Source organism: Dermochelys coriacea, chromosome 5 (assembly GCF_009764565.3).
Source record: "Dermochelys coriacea isolate rDerCor1 chromosome 5, rDerCor1.pri.v4, whole genome shotgun sequence".
Taxonomy (NCBI): Eukaryota; Metazoa; Chordata; order Testudines; family Dermochelyidae; genus Dermochelys; species Dermochelys coriacea.
Window position 1 is genome coordinate 99,367,428 of NC_050072.1, and position 18,152 is coordinate 99,385,579.

Below are 18,152 nucleotides of genomic sequence, written 5' to 3' on the forward strand. Positions count from 1 at the left end.
AGGGCTAGAAACTTACTTTTTAAAAATGAAAGCCAAGATTCTCACAAAAATCACTTGATTTTGGAAACTGAGGATTTAAGAAAGATTCCAAGTTATCGTAAGCCAGGCAACAACATAGTGGGAGTTGACAACATTGCTTTCTCTGTGGATTGGAGAGAAGAGCTTGGTGCAGCTCCCTCTCTCCAGACTTGAGGGGCGAGTGAAGACCTTGGCACTGACCCCCACCCCAATGCCTGAGTGGGATAGAGAGCAAACATATTGACTATTTCTCTTGCCGTTTAGGCATAGGCTCTTCCGGTATCCAAGGAGCAACAGAGACACATAAAGAGATGAGTGATGTACTAGTTGATTTGGGAGCTACAATTGTTTACTGGGACATGGGGTGGCAGTGGTGGTAATTAATGGAGCAGAGGGTAAATGGGAGTCAATGAGTGGGAGAGGGATTGAACAATTGAGCAAGGATAGCTGGATTTCAGGGAGAGAATAAATAGAGGGCAGATTCTTAACTGGTGTAAAATCAGCATAGCTGCATTGATTTGAGCAAACTCACTCTTACGTTCTTACCTATAATTTCAGCAAGTAGCAAAGAAGCAGCTGTGTGAATTGTTGCAAAGTAGCATGCTGTAGTCGTGCCATTCTTTAGTGTTCTTCTCTATAAAAAGAATTCAGTTTTGAGCTGTATGAAAAAAGCGTGTCACATTGCCAAAAATGACAGAACATGCAATCAGTGGTTTTAATCCACAAGATGGCTCTACAGAATTTTGCACTGACTTGGACTGAAAGAAGTGAGGAGCAAAAAAATACTAATTTTATAGACAATTCTTATTAATGTTTTTAAAGGGAAAACTATGGCTGATATACTTATCTGTTCAAAACTGTAACAGTTCCCTTCATCCCACAACGTGTCCTTTGGATTCATGTCCTCCCTCGATGGTGAACTGCAAGGAGACTATAAACATCTGCTTCAGGGAGTAGGCATCGCTTAAGGAAGCTGCAGTGAGGTGAGGCCTCTACTCAAGAAACCAATGTGTGATGCTGACAATACACTACCTAATCTTTCATCTTTGGGTCAGATCACAGAGAAACCTTATCCAGGTATAGTCTCCCTGAAGTAGATGTTGATAGTCTCCTTTGGCTTGGGGTTGTGCAGCAGTCACCGGCTTTACTTGTGTTGATTGCATTTTAAGTATTGGCAAAGGTGCCTGGAGCCTAGGATAGGTGATATATATGTTAATTGCTGCCTATCATGTGATAAAATGAGTTCTGATGTAAGCAACTAGGCAAAAAGACACATACACATTATGGATAATTTGAATGAATTTATACTTAGTCTTAACTGAGACGTTCACAACTATTTCATATTAATTTTATGGACTTTTACAACTGCTGAAGTAGAAACTATCTTGGTGATGCACATTATAATAAAGGGCTATCTAGATTCTTATATTGGTCCCCATCACAGTAGTATCTTACTTTTTAGCAAAGTACACATTTAATAAAGGTGACACAACATCGTCAAATGCTGTTTCACTGAGAAACACATACTGACAAAGTCCATAAAGCTGGTATTTTCAAGAAACAGACTTATGCAATAAGTTACTTTTTCATTCATATTACAATTTTAGTGGAACTACATCATAGTTATTATACTTGTACTAGATTGCTAAACTTGAACCAACTTTGCAAGCCACTAAAACTTTAAAAAACAGAAGCTAAGAATACCTTGAACTTCGCTGAGTTCACACAGCCCTAATCACACTCCTAGACATCAGAATTAGAAAGGGATAATCTTGAACAATGACAATATTCCCAATTTATTTAGTTCGTATTTTTCATAATATAAATTTTAATATACTTCCCTTTTTTTTTTAAGTTGTGCTGTCAGCTTCTGAAAGCTGATATAGTTCATTAATGCACACTTTACCTTATAATAGTATGCAGAAGACATTTGCTGTACTTACTACAACTCTGGTGTATACTTCTTCAGCAAAATCATTATCTTTGTATTTGACTTCTGTTGGAAATGTATATGTGTTTAACCATTCCAAAAGAGGTAGATCTATTCTTGATCCAGCAAATGCATACTGAGGTGCATGGATATGAGTATCAACCATTCCTGGCATGAAGAATTCACTGTTTAAAAAAAAAAATCATAGTAGTTTGGATTTTTAAATAAATTGCTCTTAAAGAATAACTTATGTTTTTGTTTCATACAACATGCTTGTGTGATGAAGTGGTCTGCAGGGTTTGAACCCCAGATCTTCAGCGTCCAAAGTACAGACATCTACTAAGGAAGTAAATCCTTTCACTGTGTGCAGCATCAGGTATTCTAGGACGCAGCCTTGTGTCACGACAACTGCCCCTCTGAGTGGATTTCCAGCACCAGAAGCCCTGGGTCATGGGCTCCGCCAGGAATTAAAAGTAAATATGATGTCAAATATTTTTTAAATCATAGAAAAATAAAATTTCCCCCTCTTGTAGTATCACAAAACTCTTATTCTCATACTCTGAAGTTATTTTCTTGGAAACTAATTTCTATGGCTATAAATATTTCTTCCAAATGTGATGAGATATCTAAAAAATGCATTTGGCAATGGAACTGAGTGAATCGTCCATAATGATGTATTTGCTGAATTTCACTTTTTTCTGTTTATGAAATGATAAACCATGAAAGTCTCAGACGTATTTGTTCAAAATTATTCACAAATTTCTTCATTAGTTTTCCTGTATGAAGTTTTTGCATTGTTAATTAAGAACATTTTATATTAAAACTTTTGAAATTTGCTCTATGTTAATTTGTTCCATAAGTCACATGCTACAGTTTCTGCCCCCTGATTGGGTGACATGTAACTAACCTACACAGCATATATTTTGAATATTACAATTGAGTATACAACTCAAAATTCACATTTACCAAATATTCAGGCATTTTTATTTCAAATTTTCTTGTTATTACTATTTTGATAATAAATATTGACAATTTGAATGTTCTGAAAGCACAAAGACAAGAATTGTAAGTATGGTTGAATCAAAATTCATTTTTGAATTTGGATGAATATTGGCAGAATTTTGTTTGTATGTGTTATTTGCTCAACTGCTCAATAGTGTGAAATGTACAAATGTGTCATATTTTGAAATCTATGCCTCAGTCTTATCAGACAGGTAGGTAACGCAAACAGACATCATGCTAACTGACAGCTGAGACAGTATTTTAAAGAGAAGTGCTACCCCAACTTATTAACTCAGCCGTGGAATTTTCCACCTGCTGCCAACAAAATGGACAACAGAATGTAAATTTACACCACTAAAAAAGATAGAGAATATTGTTTACAGTTATGCAAAAAGAATAGGTTATTTGTCAAACCTAAATAAGGCTTTACAATCAGAGTTATGAATCAGGTAGCACAATTCACAGATTGTGAAACTCCCAACTCATGGAATGAAAAAAGTATATTCACTATCCACATTTAGGGCCCAATCCAAAATGCCTTGCACAGGCAAAACCACAAAGGACAGAATGGAGTCTGGATCCATAAGTGCAAATACATATTTAATACTTCAGTCATCCAGGGAACAAATTGAAACCAAAATGACTAAATGAATTTAAATACAATACCTACTGATTACTAAGCTCTCTTATATCAGATGCTTTGAAGCCCCACTTCTTAGCTAGTTGCTCTTGCTGATCTGCTTGCTCCAAAAACACAATCTAAGGAGAAAAACAAAACAGTTAAATGTTTTAATATTGCAAATATATACACACAACATTATCACATGATGACAAAATAGTAATCATTTTACAACATCTGATTTCAAGTGCATACTTCTTTACAGCAGAAATGGGCTTGTAATAAAACCCGTTCTACCTCATTTCCCAGGTCTGACTTTGAAATGCTTACTCATGGTCCTAAGCAAACCAACCCACCTTGTACCTGTAACTTCTTATGGGAAGTGAATCCAGGCACTATATACACTCAGTAACAAGTCCACCACTATGTGATTGGCATAGTTCCAGCATCTACCTTCACACTTCATAACAGCTGGTGTACAACAATTCTGCTAGTAGTACTGGGTTTCCCAGCTTACAGCTCTATGGATCTGTTTTAGCGCCTGCACTGTTCAATCTCTATATCAGCAACACTGCAGTCACATCGTCCTGTAAATTCATCTAGGCACATTATATTGTGCTAGCAACGCAAGCATCCTCTCTGAAGGCCACACAGAAGGTTACAAAAAATGACTTCCAGACACTTGAGATGTATTTCAAAGCTTGGCAACTGAAACCCTTTGAAAAACACTCATCTCTGCCTTCCACTTGAACAACCACGAGGCCAACATGCTGTTGAAAGTGGACTTTTGTAGTCTGCCTTTATTGCATGACCACAATCCATGGTACCCTGGAGTTACCATCGATACCGAGCCATTGCCAATACCTTGACACCACCAAAAAGAAGGGTTAACGTCATTCAGAAGCTTGCTAACACATCCTGGGGATGTGATGCCTGTGTTGGGATCGTGCCAAATTGGTATGGCCATACTGAATGAATGGTTTGAGTATCACTTGGCATGATTTAAACATGGGTGAATGGCTGCAGAGGATCCTGGGAGCAGGTTCCCTTTAAGCAGAAGCAAATTTGATAAAGAACTGGCAAAGTCTGCATGTACGATCGATATTAAATCTATTGGTTGGCAAATATGGGCCCATGCAAAAGTAAATATCACATGTATAAAGTTCCAGCATGGAGCGCAGGTCAACCTCGTTATGACGACCATACAGCAAGGACACCATGCAGAGAGTCAGAGTGAATGATTGCTAAGTGTGTAAATGCGGGGTGATCTTCATTCGGTACCACCCTCCCCAGCCCCTTCTAAAACACTAATTAGGTAAACTTCGTAACAATACGCCCACGGAGCACGCTTTTAAGACATGAAACTCCTTTGAGGAAAAAGGAGTACAAGAATCAAGCAAAGTAAATTACTGTGGTTGGGATTCCTTAATTGACACTTGAAGAAGCAACGCTGCTAGACAGAGTAGTCAAAACTCTATTCCATGGACTTGAGTAGGACCGTGAACCAGAGGGGTCTCAAGACAAGCAAGGCCTTGCTTCGAGGGAATCCGAGACAGACCAGATGGCTGAGAAGAACAGACCAGGAGGGAAGAAGCCATCTATGAAATTGGTAATCACCTTCTCTGTTTGCCAAGCAGGAACTGCGTGATGCTAGCGCAGAGCCCATTTCTGTGTGTTTGTGAAAGAGAGACTTGTTAAGAGAAATGTATTGCTCTTAATGTCTAGCTCTTAATGTCTAACATAGGAGTTATGTGCTTCATATAACAACCCTTTACTGCTCGTGTAATTCCTTCTCAATAAACTGCTGTGTATTGAAGATAATTACTGTGGACCTTTTTCACTGGTATGACAGTAATCTGCTCCACCGGCAGCCCGTAAAGATCCATTTCAGGGGTAGTAGCGCCCTCTGTTGTCAACAGCATGCAGACTTCGAATGTCAGTACAAGCCCTTCTTTTGTCACCGGTGGAGTATTGCGCACCAGTTTGGTGCAACAGCTCCCCCACCATTCTCGTTAACACTGAAATCAATGCCATGCTCAGGATTGTTAGCAGCTCTCTCAAATCAACGCCAACACCATGTCTCCCAGTTATGGCAGGCATCATGCCTGCCAACATCAGGCAAGATGCTGCTGTGGTCCAGGAACACAATAAGATCCTGGCCGCTTGGGATCTGCCGATACAACAAGATCTCAATTTGCTGCTACTCTCCCAATCCAAATCCAGGAAGCCTTTCTGGATCCATGCATCACCACTACAGGCCAACCAAAAGGATGCCAGCACTCACTGGCTTGAATTGTGGGCCATTTGTGATGTCCCAAACAAAGACTTGGTTGAAGATCCAACAAAAGAAGTCGCAGGATTCTGCCTTCCCTGTAGGAAGGGGCCTGCACTAAACTGCATTCGGACAATGCAGGGAAGGTGTGGATATTTCCTCCACAAATACACAAAAATCCAAAAACCACCAAATTGTAACTGTGGTGAAGTACAAACCATGCAAACACATCACAGACAACCGCCTCTTTCACACTTACAGTGGTGGTACAAAGGGGATCCCCCTAGCTACCCCAGAAGCATTAGAATGGCTTTCAAATCTTAAAATTCAATTATAATCCCAGGCCATTGCTTTTCAAATGCCATACGAAAGAAGAGGCAGCTCTATGGTGGCCTTACTGGAACTCACATTTACAGTATCCAGCAACATAAGGGTCAAAAAAATTGCCTTTCATAAATACAAGGGAATAAGCTATAATGCTATAAGCAACTTTATACTGGCATAATTGCATCCATACTAAAGCGGTGTAAATATTAACTATTCTAATTTCTAAAACACAGTTATAGTGGTACAAAAACTGTACATTGATCAGTCCTTAGACAAGATTTAACAACCGATGTAACACACAATAAGATGGAGCAGGGAAAGGAAGGACAACAAAACAGCAAAAAACCCACCCATGGTTTAACATGGACCAGCTAGGTACCTGGATACATGGTGATTATAAGTTAGTTTTATTTAATGAAAAGATATAAATAAGGGTCTCCGTGAAGAAAATCTAAGAATTTGTAAACAATAATGATGAAGACTTTAACTGAAAGAGCTGATTATTTTTTTTCAGAATGCTGCATATTTTTGAATAGTGTGTGATTGCAGATTTTTCACTAAATTCCTCTGGAACCTTAGGACACTATAATAAAATAAATATTTAACAATAATCACAGAAGTGTAATAATCCATTGACACTTCACATAAGGCAACATCTCTCTCTCTTTTTTGAAAGTGTGTTTGGTGTGTTCAGTCAGTTGAACACCTACAGGTGTTTTATAATCCAGACCTACTGGAATTTGTGATTGAACAGTAAAGAAAATATCACAGAGATACTGAAGTAAAAATGGGTGGGGAATGACTAACGCTAGCTACTGAACAAAGTAAGTAAGAGAGAGACAAACGTGAACTACCAGATGGCAAATGCTGGAAAAAAGACTTGTTGCCATGGAACGGGAGTGGGTATTTTATTCATAGCAAACCATTACTCAAGATGTTTTGAAATGATTCAGTTCTGGAACAACAGAAAGCCTTACTGTAATCAGTCATGCAGAATTCATCCTAACAGAAATATACAGTCCCTAAAGACAGAAAAATTAAGCAACAACATAGGGCTGTGTGAAAGATTAGTCTAGAACCATGAATGAAATTAAACCAGAATAAGGGTGGGTTTTAGTACTTCCTCTGAAAATCAACCTAGGTCAATGAACATTGATAAACATGGGCTCATGCTGTTCACACCAACGTAGGTTCCCCACAAGGCGTCACATACACAGCCTTCAAGTATCTTTGCTTTTGAGTTTTGTGTGCCGGTGTATAACAACTGACACCTAATTAATAATTATTGCTGGGTCATATTTTTCATTACTCTGGAGTCAATGACATCAATGGAAAGTGGATGCAAAATACTGCCATATCAAAATGGTAATGTATTGCACTCTTCTTGCACTGGTGCAAACAATTACACTGGAAGATCAGGGCCTCTGTGTCCGAGAAAGAACTAGAGAACAACCAGGGACTTTATGATGCAAGAAAAATTTTTAAATTACTTCCTAACCATTCACACAGGTGACTGCACCATGGAAATTAATTCAAACTATGTTATTTACAAAGGAATCAGATAAAATCCCTTTTCCCACCCAACTACAGTTACATGATCTGGAACTAGTTCTCCCATATGACCAGGGTGGATTGGTTGTACCAATGACAGAATACTAAACAGGAACTGGTGCCCAGTTTCCATCTAGTGCACTGTAATAGCAAGAAATGGAATCTTCAGATTAACCCAGATACCAATGGTACTTCTGATCGGTACTGAGAAGAGATTGCCAGTACTCGTGAGTACCTTTTGTCTTTCTGAAGTTTATTAAAAATGTGGAATGAGTTTATACAATTCTGTACAATTCAAAATAGAATTGAAGTTTTCCACATCAATCACTCACCCATAATTCCTCGTAGCCTAAAGCACTTGTGACCCAACTTTTGCAGTGTGGGAAACTAAGAGAGAAAATTGCTTTACAGGTTTGTTTGTAGGTGAAGCTTTTATTTCATGGAAGCAGCAAGTTGACATCCCACACACTTCTACCTTTTTCACTACCTACTACTTCATATGTAAAATACAAATCAGAACAGAAACGTGCCCAGACTTCATTTGATTATATTGAAGTACAGTATTAACTGACTCTCCACTGCTGAATAGAGGTGATAAGTCATTTTTTCTCCTTAGTGAATAAACCTTTCTAAATAAGCTATGTCACCAATGAGAGATGAATTTAAACATGATTTCTTTCAGATCATAACTAGTCTGAAATTTGCAGTCATGTTCCAACTCATTTCAGTATCGTCATTAGTATTTTTATTTACTGTGTTTAATTTATGTAGCATCCAAAACCAGGCTTGGCATTTCACGGATGAGGTTGCAAATCTGAGGTCCTAATCCTGCAAAGATTTGAATCCCATAGAAGTCAATTAGGACGATTCATATGCTTAAAGTTAAACACGTGTGTAAGTCTTTGCAAGATCGGAGCCTAATTTTAGACAGAAAGGGACAAACCAGTATAACACACAGAAGAGGTGGGATGGGAAAACGGTCAACAGCAATAAGATCACATGGTTATTCAACCAAAGCAAGTTCACTTCTAATGGTTTAATTAAATTACTATCAATTTATGGTATTATTTACAGAATCTGTTTTACCTCAACCAGGCTAAATTAACTTCATCTTGGCAGATGCACTTCGCACCAAATGTCATTAACCTATCTTTATATGGCTAGACTTTTCCCATCTTGGATTTTATATATTATAAATGTAAGTATATTTTGTTTTGTTAAAAGCCCATAAAATTGTTTTCTTCTTTCTTCCAAATGAATTTTTCCACAAAATTCTACTGGCCCAAGGCTCAATATGGATAATATTCAGTCTTGGTCCAGTGCATACATAAGTTCTATTATCTCACAAAACACGAGGACTAATATTTGGTCTTGAGACTCCATCCTTTCTCATGCTTCTATTTTTGTCGGATTATGAGATCATCAGACTTTAAAATTACAACATTAGAAACAATTATTTTAGAGCAAAATATAAAAACTATTTTTAATATCAAATTTTAAGTGATAATTTTTCTTGCCTTCCATGGGTCTATACAATTATATGAATGATAGTAAGAAAAAGTAGTTTCACAGGTTTCTAACCCTCAGCGGAGTGAAGTTCTGGAATAGCCTTCCACAGGGAACACTAGGGGCAAAAAACCTAACTAGCTTCAAGACTGAGCTTGATACATTTATCGGGGGGATGATATGATGAGACTGCCTACAGTGACAATCTGCGACTGCCAGCAACTAATATTTCCAACAGCCAGTGATGGGATGCTAGATTGGTAGGACTCTGAGTTACTACAAAGTGTCTGGCTGGTGGGTTTTGCCCAAATGCTCAAGATCTCACCGATCACCATATTTGGGGTCAGGAAGGAATTTTCTGTAGGTTAGATTGGCAGAGACTCTGGGAGTTTTTCGCCGTCGTCTGCAGCATAGGTCACTTGCCTCAGCGTAAATGGTGGATTCTCTGCAACTTGAAGTCTTTAAACCAGAATTTGAGGATTTCAGTAACTCAGCCAGAGGTTCGGAGTCTATTACAGGAGTAGATGGGCGAGGTTCTGTGGCCTGCAATGTGCAGGAGGTCAGACTAGAGGATCATGATGATCCTTTCTGACCTTAAAGTGTCTGAGGGCAGGGAGATGAAAAAATTAGGACCATTAAAAAAAACAACTCTAAAACCTCTGTAAAATATGAAACAAACTGCATATAGGATGGTATGGTAAGAAAGAAGTGGATTTCGTGGCACTTGTTTTGGATGACTTGTATAACTACTGCAAAGCAGTCATTCTAAATTCATGCTAGTAAAGCCATCATAAAACCCTACACTATCATGTTTAATTGCAATACACATTTGAAAATGTTCAACTGAGCATGCACAGTATTGCATGCCATTAAACTGTTAGCTGGCCACTTAAAGATCAACCTACTGCACATCTTTGGTTAGATAAAAGAAAAGGAGGACTTGTGGCACCTTAGAGACTAACCAATTTATTTGAGCATAAGCTTTCGTGAGCTACAGACTAAATTTGTTAGTCTCTAAGGTGCCACAAGTCCTCCTTTTCTTTTTGCGGATACAGACTAACACGGTTCCTACTCTGAAACCTGGTTAGATAAACATTTGCTGGCTCAACGAACTGATAAACTGAGATGGTCAAGCCAGCAGAGCTTATATGATACCCAAGACAAATAGCAGAAAACGGCACTCACAAGATTGTCTGGTGAAGACTAATGTCTGAACTACACAAGCCAATTATGGTCCACTTTTTATTATTTTTAATAAGCCATAGGAACTTAAATGCAAAAGAATGTTTACTGAAATATGAAGGCTGTCAGTAAACATTCAAAGGTTAAGAAATTAAAATTAAGTTTGCTCTAGCTATGCTAAAGTCAGCTATTAATATATTACTTTAACTCATTTTTATTATATATTTTGTGTATTTTAAAAGTTAATAGTAAATGTTGCTGGAGCAACCTTAGCAGTGGAGTTTCCAGAGCATGAGTGCTTTCAGTGTGCCTGATCTCGCAGCTCTGGGGCTTAGTTATGACTCTTATAAGTGTGCAGGGAAAGAGTGAGCTATAGGGCCTGCATGGCAGTAGCTGAAAGCCTTATGCTTGCATCGTGCAGAGACAGACAGGATAATACCTCCAGGAGGGAGGAGTTCAGCAATGACATGGCTAAAAAAAGATGAAGTATCTCCTCCCCTAACGTTGACTTCTGGGAATTGGCTGCATGTAGGAAGATTAGGACCCTGCCTATGACCCAAACCACCCAACCATCACCCCTCTGAGTGTGCAGTGTCACTGGCAAAGCTAGGCGTGTCCCCCATCGATGTAAAGGGCATGCAAATTGTCATTCTAGAGGGTTGCACACTTCACTGCTTATGGAGGCTGAGTTGCACACCCAAAGAGGGAGAGCAGCATCTTAAGCAGCTGCCTGCAATATGTGTAGGCCGCAGCAGGGCACCACAGATATTACCTTCACTCAGCACCAAAGGGCCTGATTTTCCTCTCACACCAGTGAAAAAAAAATCAATCTTTTACGGTTTTCTGGTTTTCACCAAAATCATTAGGGTTCTGTCTATTGGTGCCTTGAACATCCCTGGAAATTTTGATATTGATTGCACGCACAGTGCCACAACCCTTCAGGCTAAAGTTTGTAATTGCTTAGGAGCCACCAGAATTGTCTGTTGCAGTAGAGGGTGGGAGGGGCAGGAACTTACTCTCTATCCTGGAACCAAAATACTCTGTCCTCCCACAGCACCACCCAGCTGAAGATCTCAAAGAGCTTTACAGGCCTCAGGGAATTTCCCCTTCCCACCCCACCCAGGCCAACTGGATGCAAAGGAAAATAAGATTCATTGTCATCAGTTCGTGCTGCCTTGATCCCCTCCTTCTCTACTGATTTGTCCTAGACCTCCCCAGCACACAACCTACATGATGCCCACACCCAAGCTGCCATTGAATACTCTGGTCTTCTATTCCTTCCCCACCCGCTACTCCCTTCTTAAGTCATCTCTCCCCTTGACTCCTGCAACCGCCTTGTCTCCGACCCAGCTGAAACGTGCTCCCACTTGGCTCAGCCAAAGTGCTGCTGCTAAAATCACCTTTCATATCACTCACTTCTTCAGAGTCTCCAATGTCCTCCTCCTGCTTCCTGAATCCAGGTCAGACTTCTCCTCCCGTCTAAGACCCTACCCAGCTCCTACCCTCCTGCTTCCATCTTGCTCAGCCCAAGCCCTCTCTCTCACTACCCCTTTGTAACTTTCTCGCCATCATTTTTCTACAGTCTTCCACGCCTTCCCTCTGCATGGGAGCCTCTTCCTCTTCCCATGGGTCATATGACTTCCAGCTTCTCCTTTACATCCCTTCCCAGGGCTCACTCCTTCCTGCAGTGACCTCTATGAGATTCCTGCACATGACCCCTGATATGTTCTGAGAGTCTGAACTGTCCCATTTTAGAGAGTCTTATATTTTAATTCCTCAACAAAAATATTGAAATATTTCCCGAATATATAGAACATATCTGAATAAGGCTAATCAAGTTTCTAATCTTGCAGTCTTTACACAATCAAATTCTCACTGATTCTAATGGGAGCTCTGCATGAATTAAAACTACAGAATCAGGCATTATGTGTGGGGAAAATACAGTGATTCAGTGGACACTGCAATAATAAAGTATAACAGTAGAAGTTTAAAGTATTGAACTCACTAACCTTGAAATATATTAAGCAAACTCTTTAACCATTCACTCAACTATATTGTCTTTGGTTGGCAGCCACCCCGATGTATAAAAATTTAACTTTTTAGCCAGAGACCTTTCAAGTTAATAAGTGTCTTTCCATTGATCGCAGTGGGTTTTACACCAAGCCTTAATGAGACATAAGAAGGCTCCCACAATGAAAGAGGAAGTTAGGTCCTAATCCTGTAATCAAATCTGCATTTGATGAAAACCCAGTCAGATCAAAGTGCAAAATTCAGGTAATAGTGAAAGTAAGAAGGGGGGAAGAGGGAGTGTGTTTTTAAGGGCTTCAAAGTCTGCTAGTCATGCCTGTCAAATTTCATGCAAGCCAGACATAAATTGCTGCATTCCTCCTTATAACAAAAAGGGGAAATGGTGATGAAAATGATCTTTCTATAATTTATCTACACACGAAGCTACATTGAAGTCAGTGGGATTCCACAAGGCTCAAGGATCTACCTGTGCAGAGCTCATTGTAGGATTGAGGCCAACATTTAGTATTGTTAGGGCAATAACATAGCTTCCCCGTCATATTTGATCTTGCACAATTAATAAAAATAATTTTCTTTTTTTGAAAATTGGCTCACATAACTGAATCAGTAATCCATCAGTTATATTAATAATTCTAATTTTAGAGAGTACTTTTTATTTTCAAAGCTCTGTATAATCATCAGTCAATTATTACTCTGTATGTACATTTTTGTTTCTAACAAGAGAAAATGCCTAGGGGCAGGGGTGCCCAACCTGAGCCAGAGAAGGAGCCAGAATTTAGCAATGTACATTGCCAAAGAGCCACAGTAATACGTCAGCACCCCACCTGCCATCAGCTCCCCCCACTCCTAGTGCCTCCCGCCCACCGGCAGCCCTCCCTCCCGCACCTCTCCCCCTCCCTCCCAATCAGCTGTTTCTTGGGCTGCAGGAGATTCTGGGGGGGAAGGGGAGGAGCGAGGGCATGGCAGGTTCAGGGGAGGGGACAGGAACGGGTGGAGTGGGGGCAGGGCCTGTGGCAGAGCCAGGGGTTGAGCAGTGAGCACCCCCTCGGCACATTGGAAAGTTGGCGCATATATTTCCAGCCCCGGAGTCGATGCCTATACCAGGAGCTGCATATTAACTTCTGAAAAGCCGCATGTGGCTCCGGAGCTACAGGTTGGCCACCCCTAGTCTAGGGAGACTATTCAACACGACACAAAAAGTCATGTGCTATTCTAGAAATAATTTTAAAAGATATTATTCTGAATTTTATTTTTACTGAGAATGGAAAATCAAAATTAAAAACTGGAGGAAACATTTATGGTTAACTGCTGTTTTGAAAACAGGGAAAACAAAGTAATTATACATCATGGGCAGGTTCCTCCAAAGATGCCAAGTGATTTATCCTGTCTATGAAGCTAAGGCTTTGAATTACCAGTTACCTCTAGCTAACGCCTACCGAGCATAAAACATCTGCTCCTATTGCTTCCCCCTATTTACTTTGTTTCCTTAAATATTTTCAACCTCTTCCTAAAGATTTGCAGCAGAAATGAGGGTGACCATGTTTCCCCCCCTCCCTTTGCAGAAAACTGACTCAAATTACAATTTCAAGCCACAAGTGAGAGCCAACTAAGACATCTGTGCAGCTGGAAATGAAATGCCCCAGCATTTCAAATCTTCTTAAAGAAAGGCGGGGGACGTGCCAAAAATTCATCCACATCATTTAATGTCTGGTTTTTGACAGCTCTTCAGGCCACTCGGCTTCACGCCCTCCTCGGCTAAAAACCTCACCGCAAGGTGAGAGGTTTGCTCCAAACCACCCCCTGCACGCGCCCACGTTGACCACACACCGGTTAACCTGCCACGTGGCAGGCACGGGCACATGCCCCCACTACAACACACAGATGCAACGCCACAGAAAGCCCATCTCGCCTCCCCCCCCCCACCATGGTACCACATGCAAAGCCCCCCAACGCTGCACCCTCCCACTACGATGCACCCCAGTATGACATGCCGCCGCTCCCACTCAGTGCAATACCGTACACCCCTCCTCGCACGCCTCCACATTCCCGAGCCCCTCCACGCCCGCCAACAGAACACACAGCCGCCGCCCCCCCCCCGCATTACCGCCCCCGTCCCCCGCCACGCCCCGCACTCACTCTCCCGTCCTCGTCCACGCCCAGCAGGTGGCCCTGCAGCACGGTCATGGGCGAGGAGCGGCTGGCGTGCACGAAGGTCCCTTTGAAGAGGTGAGCGAGGGGCGGCTTCTGGGGGGAGCCCATGGCGGTGCCCGGAAGGAGGCGGCCGGTGGCGCTCAGACTTGCCCGGGGCGGGCGGCGGCGGCGGCGGCTCGGGCCCGCGGCTCGCTCTGCCTGGCTGCCTCCGGCTCCCGGGAGCTGGTGTCTGTTCCCTGCGTCCCAGTCGCAGCTCCCCCTGCACCGTCTCTCCGCCCCCCAATGACTTTCCCTTTGGGGCGTGGTTACTGGCGCTGGAAGGCTCCTTCCTTCGCCCCGTTGCTGCCTTGAACGCTGCAGGTTGCCGGGCTCCTCCGGCCTGCACCGAGCACAGTCCGCTTACTCGCTGGGCTGGGAGTAGCATCTTTTGCTAATTAGGAGGAGTGGGAGCTGGTTATGATCCACCCTGGGGCGGCAAAGGCATCCCCCCCCACACACCCACCCCCACTCCCCCGCCCACACACACACCTGCCACTCTGGTAGCAGCGCTCGGCGACAAACAAAACCACGTGCGCAAGCTGCCTTGGCTACATGCAGGGATGAGCTGCCAAAATCTTAACAACTGGTTCCCTCCTCGCCTCGTTGCCTACCCCCACCCCCGTTCCTTGATTCTCCCCCCCCCTTCCCCTGACTGCCCCCCAGAACCGGGCAGGTCTCGTGGGCCACCGTAGGGGGTGCCCACCCCGCCCCTGAGAGCCAGAGGCACCTGCCAGGAGGTGAGGTGGGGAGTCCCGGCGGTGCTTACCTGGGGCAGCTCCCAGGAAGCATCCAGCAGGTCCCTCTGGCTCCTAGAGGTGTGGGAGCATAGCTGGGGGGGAGCAGCTGCTCCCCCCCCCCACTGATTACATCAAAAGTGGCGCCTTAGGCCAAGGCTGGAGCACCCACAGGGAAAATTTGGTGGGTGCAGAGCCCCCACCGGCAGCTCCGCACCCGGCCCCAGCTCACCTCACCTCTGCCTCCTCCCTTGAACGCGCCGCCCCGCTCTGCTTCTCTGCACCCCCCCCCCCTTCCCACGAATCAGCTGTTTGGCGGGAAGCCTGGGAGGGCTGAGAAGCAGGCGGTGGCTTCCCACTCAGGCCGAGGGTGGCGGAGGTGAGCTGGGGAGAGGAGCGGTTCCCCTGCGCGCCTCCACCCCGGGTTACCTGCTGCAGCGCAGGAGACCCTCCTCGTGCCTCCCGCCCCAGCTCACCTCCGCCTCCCTGGGCCTGAGTGCGAAGCCATGGCCTGCTTCTCAGCCCGCCCAGGCTTCTCGCATGAACAGCTGATTCACGGGAAGCCGGGGGGGGGACGTTCAGGGGAGGAGACGGAGCGGAGGTGGGCTGGGGGTGGGGCGGGGAGCTGCTAGTGGGTGCTCTCTACCCCCCAAAATTTCCCCACCCAAAGGGAAAGCACCCACGGAGTCGGCGTTTAAGGTGCCACTTTTGGCCCGTTAAATTTAGAAGCCCTTTTAGAACCGGTTGTCCTAAAAGGGCTTCTAAATTTAACAACTGGTTCTAGCAAACCAGTGCAAACTGGCTCCAGCTCACCACTGGCTACATGTCTTAAAACAAAAACAACCCAAAAAGGAAAGGGACAGATCTGGAGCCCAACGCCTGATAAAGTTCAGCTGCAACTAAAATGGGACTGCCCTCTCCTATGTAGGGTGACCAAATAGGTGTGAAAAATCAGGACACTTGCTGGGGGGGAGGATAGTTGCCTATATAAGACAAACCTCCTAATATTGGGATGGTCCCAATAATATCAGAACGTCTGGTCACCCTACTTCTATCCCAGTTAGCCAGGCTACCAATCTCTCCCCTCCTAGACTCTCCTTTCTTTCCAAAGTACCCACATAAAGTGAATTTTTCATTATTTAAAAAGAAAAAGTTGAAATGATCCCAACTTCTGGACTCCCCATGAATCCATCCTTCTGTGGACTGGATCCTTGGCAGCTAAGATACCTTCAGGGCAGAGGGCAGGCAAGGGTGAGGTGAGAGGGACAAAGATGTTTCTAAGACACCAGGAACCCCAAAGTATCGATTTAAGGGTTCCAATAAAAAAAGTATCTGAATTTGTATCAACCCTGCTTTTGCTTTATCAGCATGAAAACTCAGCCAACAAGATAGTAAAGAGGAAATCAATAACTGCTGCTGACTTCCGTTTCCTGTGCTATTTTCATTTTGCCTATGTGTCTTAATGTTTTCAACTTCTGCTAGCAATTCAATGCACACTAAAAGTTTGATAGATGTCTAAAGAGAAACTATGAAAACGGACATTACTATCAAACTTTCCAGTCTGTTATTTTGGTTGTGTGGGAGTTATGAATATGAGAAAAAAGGGTTAGAAGGAAAGCTTGAAACAGATTTCATTATAGTGGTTCATACTGGCATGACCAATAAATGAGTAAATAAAATAATTAATTAATAGGCAAAAATCTGCTCTCTCTATTCCTTATATTGCATGTAAGTTTTATAAGTGCATGGGATCATGTACCTTGCAGCTGCTGCTTGATCCTGGTCTTGCTCATCCTTAATGGTTCATTTGCAAATGAAACCATTTTCTGTTTTATGCAGAAAACAGTAAATATTGCTACTTGCCTCGCCAGATCATATTGGCAGCCTATGATTGGCTGACGTTGGTGGCTCATGACTAGGAAGTCTCGTGAACGTAGCACTCCAGCATGCTGAGGGTTTCTTGAACTAAATTCTTCAGAATTAATTTGTGCTTTATGAGCTGTACTGAAAATGTCTGAACTTCATGTGTAACTGCACAGTACCAACACCCAAATCCTCTTGCTATGTGCTGCTTAACAAGTGGCATATCTCACCCCAGAGGCAGCTGCCTGTCAGTGGTGAGCAAAGTGATTCTATATATGTAATTTATACTAACTGTTGGTAAAATCGTTGTAAAATGTTTTAGGATCAGTTTGGATGAAGTCTACTTTAAATACAAGAACATTATCATTGTAAGTGTTTCTTTGTCCCAGGAGGTACAAAGAATACTCATTACCAAGATTTAAGAAAAATCTGAACAATTAGTTGAATTCCAGTGGTATTGCTGGACATATAAACAGGAATAAATAGTTAACTATAGTGAGTCTTGCTCTCATGTACACGATTGAACTGATTACAGATTGGAGACAAGAAGGAATTTTTCCTATGCCTTATTGGCAGCAGGCTTGTTTTCTCATCTGGAGCAGTGTTTCTCAACCTTTTCAGCTTGGCAGCGCCTTACTCAAAGTTAAAAATTTTCATGCCCCCCTTACATTTGCTATAAAAGTAAGAATAAAAAATATATTGATTATAAGACTATATAATTTGTGTGTGTGTTTTGAAAGGTTGACAGGTCAATCTTGACCTGTAAAGATAAAGATACATGGAGAGTAGGGGAGAACCACATATTTTTCACTTTAGATTGTCAATACCTCTTGACCCTCCTGATTGCTTTTCCTGACTCCCCACCCCTCCTAGGGTAAGCAATCCACTGGTTGAGAAATGCTGATCTAGAACATTGATCATGCATCATCT

General features: G+C 42.5%; 1 protein-coding gene across 3 annotated transcripts in view; it reads right to left on the reverse strand.

Moving 5' to 3' along the window:
* Positions 1-14,970, reverse strand: part of GDA (guanine deaminase) — a 51,599-nt gene extending 36,629 nt beyond the window's left edge. Inside the window, exons 1-4 of one of the 3 annotated variants that reach the window (XM_043514665.1) lie at positions 14,572-14,970; positions 3,621-3,709; positions 1,962-2,133; positions 565-652 (exon numbers count right to left, since the gene is read on the reverse strand). In XM_043514665.1, the coding sequence (XP_043370600.1) occupies positions 565-652; positions 1,962-2,133; positions 3,621-3,709; positions 14,572-14,694 (472 nt within the window). In that variant the 5' untranslated portion in view covers positions 14,695-14,970. The remainder of the gene's footprint in view (positions 1-564; positions 653-1,961; positions 2,134-3,620; positions 3,710-14,571) is intronic. The other 2 variants (XM_038402280.2, XM_038402279.2) reach the window with 2 other exon arrangements.
* Positions 14,971-18,152: the final 3,182 nt, after the last annotated feature.